This window comes from Chaetodon trifascialis, chromosome 6 (genome assembly GCF_039877785.1).
Source record: "Chaetodon trifascialis isolate fChaTrf1 chromosome 6, fChaTrf1.hap1, whole genome shotgun sequence".
In the NCBI taxonomy this organism is placed as follows: Eukaryota; Metazoa; Chordata; class Actinopteri; order Chaetodontiformes; family Chaetodontidae; genus Chaetodon; species Chaetodon trifascialis.
The window spans coordinates 6,110,053-6,118,784 of NC_092061.1; the positions used below are offsets into that span (position 1 = coordinate 6,110,053).

Genomic DNA, 8,732 nt, shown 5'->3' on the forward strand with positions numbered 1-8,732 from the left:
CCGCTCTCTCCATTTCTCTTCTTCCCTGCCTGAGTCTATCATGATGTGCGCGGCATTCTTACACTGTCCATTTCATCTAACTCCCTCCTAACAGCAGCGCAGTGGCCAGCTTGTGGTATTAGCATGAAGTAGTGACATATTCAGAGGGTGACCTTTGTAACGCTGACATTCGTGAATATGGAGAAAATAAATCATTCCACAGAACTGCCTGTTCTCGTCATTTCATGTAAATATCCAGTCTCCTCTGACAATGAGGTGGAACAGACTGGTGTGGAGCGCCTGTGGCCCCACCTTCCTCTCTCTGCAGCAAAAGTTGGCTAAACTAATTAAACTGCTCCGAAAGGTCCTCACAAAAGATCTTCGATTCCTGCTTTAAGACCCAAGCTATGGTTTCATAGCTGAGGCTATGAAATAATGTATGTTGGAGGTGTGAAACGTATCGTTTAAATTACCAATTCTACTGCAAACCTACAAGACTATATCCACATGAGACCCGGAGCACAATTCAAAGAGACCCACAGCCGCCGATACAATATTCCTGTGTGTAGCAGCCAATGTTTCTTTCTTAGTAATTACTTCTTTTATAGATTCAAACTGCTAGACCTCATTGCCTCACACCGACACAGGCTCCTCCAGAGCAGAAACCACCCATTATCCATCAAGGATGGCTATATTGACACATTGAATTCAGCTGCCATTTTCCGTTTTCTGAAAACACAATTAACATTTCATCATTAGCACCATTACTGATAGCTCAAAGACTGGCATTGTAATACCCTTTAGCCTTTCAGGGCAGTGCAGTAGCCTTAAGGCAGGAAACAGCAGTATGGCAATCAAGAAGGGAGTCTGACCCCACATCATAGCTGCCATGCCTTATTATTCAGATTCCCACCAGTAAATGATACCTTTCAAAATCTGTAACGCTGCAGAAATGTAGCTGCTGACACCTGCTGACGTGCAAAAACGCTTTCTGCAGGAAGACACATGAAGCAACACTTGATGATGGTACTGAGTCACGTTGTCATACTGAGGCATCGTGTTTTCTTTTTTTTTCCATAAGTGTTTTCTCAGCAGCAATTCACAATTTCATCACACACACTGTCAGCTTTGAAACACCTCTCAGAGATTCAGGCTTCTCCCTGGACTTATGTAACTGGAAATACTCGTGCAGCTCCTTAGCGTCTGGACCTGTTCTATAACCAATGTAGTTTACAGCTACGTCTCAGGAACACAGGACGCGCTGCAGCCTGAGGGCCTTCCCGCCAGGCCTCTTTACGGTGAGTCTGGTTTGACTTGGTTAAAGATTGAATGATTAACTTTCCAGTCTCAGGGGAGACTCTTCAGTTTGCTTTCAAGTAAGTGTGACATTTTCAGTTGTCAGACTGAAGGAGCAGTGAAGTCAAGGAAGAGAGGTAACAGAGGTGCATGTAGCTTGGTTTGAAGCCTATGCATGAATAATATCTACTTTCATCTGAAATTAATTTGGATTGCACAGAGCTGTCTGCGGAGACCAGCCATTATATGTACTGACATCACGCCGACAAGTGCTGCTGATGCTTGGCTGATGGTGGTTAACAATGATTAACAGGCATCTCACATACAAGGTGACACCACATATTCCCTTGTGTCCCTTTATCATTTTGAACCATTGTTTAATGTCCTTCCATGGCAGTCAGACCACACCATGAATCAATATCTATCTAATATCTCCAAACTGCAAGTGTTTTATTTCTTTCTTAGAGGCCACTTGCAACCTGCTGAAAAATACTATGATATGGGACTAAAGGAGGCACCTGTGAAGAATATATTTCATAAATACATTTCTGCCTTGAGCCTATTTTCTTCTCCATATGGATCTTTATTATAAGCCTATTATATTATTATTATTATCCATTCCAAACCTCAATCCACTATTTCACTGCTGCTTCATCTCAATGACAAAATTAATCAATTAAAAAAACCTTAGTGTTATCATTTCGTGGAATATGAAGTTCTTACCTTTGCTAATGCAACCATTTTGTAGCTGAATGGCATAAACCTCAGTGGAAGGAGAAAGAGCTGCAAAGGACAGGATTTGAAGAAGCAGATCTTTCCAAGGTTGTTTTGACTCTTTGAATGACTGATATTCTTTATCGCTTAAAGGTGGAGCGAGCGATTCTGGAGAAAGATTGCTGATATGTGAACTCATCAGCCAAACAAATTCAGTGCATCTTCAGAAGCTACGCCCCCCCGAGTTCATGGAGGTGCGTTGTCAAAGTGATGGCACTAACTGCTGGGCTAGCTGACACTTAAGAGCACTGTGGTGGAATCCAGAGCGTCTGCAGAGCGTGAGGGCTGTCACAACAAGTAAAATATTTTCACACCAAGTTGGCAAGATAATGTCTCTGATGTTGTTTAAATTTCGTTACTATCGTGACGTGCTGCTCGTGGGCGAGGGCGTGGAAGAGGCAGAGGTCAGAGTTTAAATGGCTCCCCCGCTGCTGATTGGCTGGGATAGTGCTGTGTGGTTTGGTCTGAGCCACTTTGTTTCTCATTTCCAGGCGGGGCTGTGTAGAAATCGCATTTATATACAACTAATCAGCAAAAGCAAATATGTTTTGAAAGAAAAGTAATGCAGACCAAAATCTGTTTTAAATTTACATAATCGGGAAATGTTGTTAATTAATGCACCTGGCAGGTGGCAAAAATGTTGATACTGAGCATATGCTTACTAATATATTCCTATCCGCTCATAGTGACGACAGGATTATTCAGCTTTTTTATGGTTATGCTTAGGCACTGGTTAATGTTAGGGAAAGATCGTGGTTTGTTTTAATGCTGAAAACCAATCATGATCTTTCTCTAGACTTAACCAAAGAGCTTTTGTTGCCTGAACCTGACCACGGTCTGGACGCGAACCAGATTCTGGTGTCACACTCCTGCACGTTGACTGCAATGTAGTTGAATATAAATGTAACCTAGAGTTACATTAAGGTAGCTGTGTATGAACATGAATTTTAGGGCGCACACAGAACACACAGCTAGCGGACTGTGAAGAGATATTTGCTGAATTAGACAAAAAATGTATTAGATTGTAATTGCTGACTGCACCTTTAAAGCCCCTTGAACTGTTTCACGTGGCGAGTACTTCCATGCCTTATGGGCTCGCTGACAAAGTCCATTTGATCTATGAAATAAAGATCTGCTGGACAAAGTCTGTGGTAATGAGCATATTTCAAACACAGTCGTCTCTTATTCAAGTACAAACTCCCTCCCAAACTCACTTGTACTCGTCTTGATCCTTCATTCGTGAATGATGATTAAGTCCAAATTCCAACTATTAAACACACAGTAAATGCATATGTTTGATTCAATATGGACATTGATCTATTGTGCACATTTTGGAAAACAGATCAGATATGATCACGGTCCTAAGTCCTTTCTCTTTCTTAAAATTTAAGACATTTCTTTTTTTGTTCTTGTCTACTGTTTGTCCACTTCGGCCCACGTCATTATTCATGTTCACACACGTATGTTTAATTTTACTTTTTACTCAGTGCATATTCTTTATTTAAGGTAGTGTGAAAACCTCGCCCGAGGCAGTGAAATATCAGTGTACTGTTTGTGTAGGGCTGGTCTGGAAGCAGGGCGTTGTTTCAATCCCTGGCCATCCCTGGTCAACATCAGCTTTCTCTTCACAGACACAGCGGTTTAGCCCTCGAGCTCGCAGGCCAACTTCCTGCCCCTGGACAACACGGGTCATAAGAAAGGCTGGAGCCTGACTTCTATATAGTTTTCTACACTTTCTAATGGCCTCAGGCTGCAGAAAAGTGGCCAAATGTGTTTGACCTTAAGCCATTATACATTACTTTTTCATGTAGAGTTTAAGGTATTAGTAAAAATGACACAGGTTTCTGCCCTCCTCTGTCACCCTGTCACCTTCTCCAGCTCTACTCTTCTTTCAATCCCTCCCTCCTCACATTTCTTATCTTTCTCTCTCATATGCTCTTTATCCACATTCACACGAGTAAAACACTTTAAAAAAAACTTTAAAAGCTACATTACATGTTATCTAACCCAAAACTTCCTGTTTTGTCAACAAATGATTTCTGTGGCAGAAAAAGTGGTTTAGCACCATTTCGAGAGGGTCTGCTGGGATTCGGCCCCTCGTGTTTGTTTCCAGAGATGGATGTTGTACATAGATTGTTTCCAGTTAACAAAAGCTTGCTTGACTGCACAATGGATCGTGATTAGATTAAAGCTGCACTGTAAGAGCTTTTCGTTTGTGTTAAAGCAGGTTTTATCTCAGAGGGCGACAGGGCCAAAATGGGACACTGCTGAGAGGCGTTTATTTGGAGAGAAACACAGGGCATACTGCAGACACAGGAGGTCTCTATCCTTGACAGCCAGACAACTTGCATGATGTATTCAAACACAAACACTCTGAGTGATGCAGCTATTTGACGGTGAAAGTAGAAAGAGTGAGACAGGGAGAGAGGGAGACAGAAGGCCTGGGGAGCATCCATGTCATTACATTTCCCTTGAACTCATGTCAGGGACCCTCTGCTGCCATCAGTCTGATGAAGTGTAGCTGGTGCTATGAGCAGTCAGCCCGGCGAATCACTTCACGGATCACAACGCAAAAGCCCAGAATGCTCAAAGCTCAGCGACTTCGCAGCGTTTCCACCATTAGCCCACGTGTCAAAACAGCTGAGTACATTATGTCCACCATGTTTACGTGGCACGACGCTTGACAACAGCCACAGAGACTCTGGCCACGTGTACGAGCATGAAGAAATGTCACTCTTGGGTTAAGGTCCCCCTTTAGCGCGATCATCGGGGCATGACATCTCTAGCAGCTCTGACTCAGATTTGTCTTAATATGAAACACTATGTGCTTTGACCCTTAAGGGTTGACCAAGAGTGATGCAGGGGGCGGCTTTATGTTCTCTAAATGTATTGCAATGTAAAAGCCAGATGTTTTTCAGTATATTGCTGTTTTATGCCCATTGTAAGCGGACACATCAGGGCCACTGAGCTATACAACTGTAACCTAATTACACGGTAATATGGAACACTTTAGGTGAAAACCAATATGTCTACCATAACAGGTCTACGTAATGTAATCCCATTATAGGTCCATTACCTTCAAGAGGGTGAGGAAAGTAGGAAAGCATATATTTTTCATCAGGGGCTTCTGGGTATCACTCTAATAGGGCATCAGGGAATAGGGCATCAACAATGGGTGTGGCGTACATCCTTCTTGTCTTTGCCCGGAAAGTACACTGATACTTGAGATCGGAAGATTCATTTAAAGTAAATGTTATAATTCTGAAGGATGCGCTAAGTCATAGACATTAATATCAACAGAGGTGCCTTACACATCCACAGACGCAGACTATTTACTGCAGCAGTGCACATGCAGTGCACATAGATCCCTGCTACAGTATACATGTACATATTCAAACAACAAAACCACTGAGCATGTTGTTAGATGAATTCACTGCCACAGAGGGAATACAGAAACAAATGACAGTGAAGACCCAGAGCATTCATAATGAGCTGACTGGGAAAAATGGGAAAAAGGCAAGTCCTAGTTTTACACATACTTACTATATTTGTAGTTTTAGAGGGAAACTGCATGATTTAAAGAGCTTTTGTTGTATTACAGACTCTGAACTCACCACACAGTTAAACATGATGTGATATGAATTTTGTGAGACATACAATCGTAAAACCATCTGCCTCCTACCTTCAGTGAGTCCCATGTGGATGGTCCAGTAGTTCTGCAGACACTGCAGCTCCTTCTTCATGCCCCTCTTGCAGCGGCAGTCATACAGAGGACTAACCAGCAGCACTTCCAAGGCAGCCTGACACTCCCTGTTGTTGTCCAGCATGGCTTCCTTCTCCTTGCCCACAAGGCACTGGCGCATCACCCGGTACCGAGAGCTGCAGTAAGGGTTCTGGTTGCACATGTCACTCGCCTGGATGCAGTCCACCCATTCTGGCTGAGCTCCTGGCCCAGACCCGGTGTCTGGAGATCCTGGAGAATCGTTGGCCAAGGACACAGACAAAGCTGAGGGACCATCCCAGGAACTCGCTGCCTCATCTAAGTGGGGACCAAGAGACAGAGGTGGGGTGGAGGTGACAAGAGAAAGGGCACTCAGAAATTGTAAACAAACGTGCGAGTATGAGTGTTTGTGCAAGTGCGGGCACATATCATAAACCTGCTTTCAAATTATGTTTTGTTGATTCAGCAGGTTGGAAGTGGGACCCATAAACAGGTTTGATGGCACCAACATGCCCATACATGCCAAGGCAGCTTTTAACAAGACATTCTTCATGGTCCACATGAATCTTAAAAATCACTACATGGGGTCTTGTTATGGCTCATTGCTGTATATGCAGTGATTTCTGTGTAATTATCTTTAGTCACATTAGTGCATTTAAAATGCAAAAAAAAAAAAAAAAATTAATAAATAAAAAAATGCAGCTTTCGGTTTCCCATTAAATCTGATCAAAGGAAGACTTGATCATTGATGAATAACTAATTATCTCCTATCAAACGAGCACTTCAAAGACGTGAACTACACTTGATTCACATCTGGGTAACCAGAAAATGAGCTTAAAATGAGTAAACAGTGATCCACAGAGCAGAGACTCAGGTGTTGCAGTTTGACAGGAGTCAAGATTCAAACGCACCTTCTCACACACCAAAGTACAGGCAGCTCTGGTGAAATGACAAGAGAGACCCCTTGTGGTGATGTTGGGCATTGAACTCAGAAAAGAGGGGATACTGCATCAAAACCAGAGAGCCACGGGCGAGCAGAGAGTGACATGAAGTTAACTGTAAAAATGTTTAATCAGCCGGATTATTTTAACTGAAGCACCAGCATTTATGGACACTTATAATGAGAAGTGAGCTGATGGTGATAAACGTGGTGGTGGTGGTGGTGGTGATGATGATGATGATGATGATGATGATGATGATGATGATGATGATGATGATGATTATGTATTTTCTTCAACCAAACGCAAGTGTGTAACTGAAGAGACCTCAGAGATGTTCCATTTGCTGACAAAACGCTGGACTCTGCCGTGATTACAATAATGAGTTTTGTATCTCTGCTGTGGAAGCTGTGGTTGTTTGATGGATCCAATATAAGTGATTCACTCGCATAGATCAAGTTCGGTCTGAAGCTATGGGTGACAATTAAACATAATTTAATCAAACCATCTGGCAACAGCATGAACGCCCATCAGCATTTTACTACACATAATAAAAGAAGCGGAATAACCTTGCGCGCTCAAACAACTCCTGCACGAGAAAAGTGGACACACACAACAAGATGCTGCCTGGTAGTGATTACTGATGTCAGAATGCATCTCCATGACTGTGAACATTCACATTTTGCACAAATGCACGTTATTTCACTTCTCACCTAAGAGCAGAAGAAAGCAGTAAACGCACATCCACACAGTGACAGACTTCATATTGGACTCAGCGGCAACAGAGATGAGTTAGGATCCAAAAAGACTAATATTTCCACCTTGTGAAAGGTTAATTCCCCCTCTCCGGATCCTTGACCCAGGCGTAGGCTAACTGTAAAAAAACCAATATCCTCATTAAAGACGCACCTCCGACAAAAAAAAATCCTCGACTCCCAATTATAATCCGCGATTTTTTAAGGGAATATTAGACTAACCACGACGCAGGGAAATCCTCTGATATTGGAAAAATAAAAAAAAAAAATCAAATGCCAATCAATCAATCAATCAGTCAGTCAATCCATGAAAGCAGTTTCTCAGGGTCCGTCTGCGCTCCGTTCATACCGACAAACTACTGAGACTTGATCTCTCCGCATTATAAGGGCTCAGACTGGCCGCTCCAATTGCCCCTTGGAGACAGTTTGTCCCTAAAACATCCCTTAAACCGGCATAAATGATCTGTCAGCTATGCCAATATCTCTAACGAGGTGGATGAACTCATCTGAAAGTGCTACAAAACGCTGACTGGATTTTTCCCCCCACCACTGGCTCCTCAAAAAGCTGCGCGCTCCTGTGGAGGGAGTGAACGCTTCTTTCGCACTGACTGCATGTGTGTCGAGGCATCGCAGCACTTTATAAAGAGGAGTTTATGTGTACCAGCAGAGGGCGCTGCCGGTGGGCGCTCTCATTGGAAAACCAGTGAGACTCGGTCACATCGAGGCCCAAATGTTACCCTATAGAAAAATCACCACGATGCTCCTGTAATTTTCCTGCAGGGAGCCGCTGGAAGATGCACCTGTGCTGCTCAGCAGGGAAATTATACTGACCTCATTTGGCCTGTGAGATATTTCTTTGATCTCCTGGGAGAATTTGCTATAGGATTTTCTGTGAAAGCTTATACATTTTGTGAAACTACTTCTGTGATTCATGGGAAATATCCCCCTCACACGATTACTTACTCTTTCATTAGGGAGTCTTTAGAGTCGTTCAGCATACAGCTGTAGGAGTGATGAAGCCACAGCTACAACACATGAGGAAGGAAGTAGGAGGCAATAAATATGCTGGTTACTGGCACTCATCGCAAGAATATCCGGTCATCCAGCACATAGTGAATCTTTTATTCGAACATTCAGCTCGGCCGATTCATTCCCGGCTGACATTGGGGGTTCATTCCCACTACTCATACAAATTTGCAAAAGATTTTTAGGGACAGGGTTCAAGGGTGGGCTCAACAGTGACGAGGAGAATGCCATCATAGCCCAACA

General features: G+C 43.1%; 1 protein-coding gene across 2 annotated transcripts in view; it reads right to left on the minus strand.

Moving 5' to 3' along the window:
* The window catches only part of LOC139332749 (GDNF family receptor alpha-2-like), a 45,252-nt gene extending 37,171 nt beyond the window's left edge, over positions 1-8,081 (minus strand). Inside the window, exons 1-3 of one of the 2 annotated variants that reach the window (XM_070964836.1) lie at positions 7,686-8,081; positions 7,422-7,582; positions 5,732-6,088 (exon numbers count right to left, since the gene is read on the minus strand). In XM_070964836.1, the coding sequence (XP_070820937.1) occupies positions 5,732-6,088; positions 7,422-7,473 (409 nt within the window). In that variant the 5' untranslated portion in view covers positions 7,474-7,582; positions 7,686-8,081. Of the gene's footprint in view, positions 1-5,731; positions 6,089-7,421 lie in introns of both variants that reach the window. The other variant, XM_070964835.1, reaches the window with a different exon arrangement.
* Between the last annotated feature and the right edge of the window lie 651 nt (positions 8,082-8,732).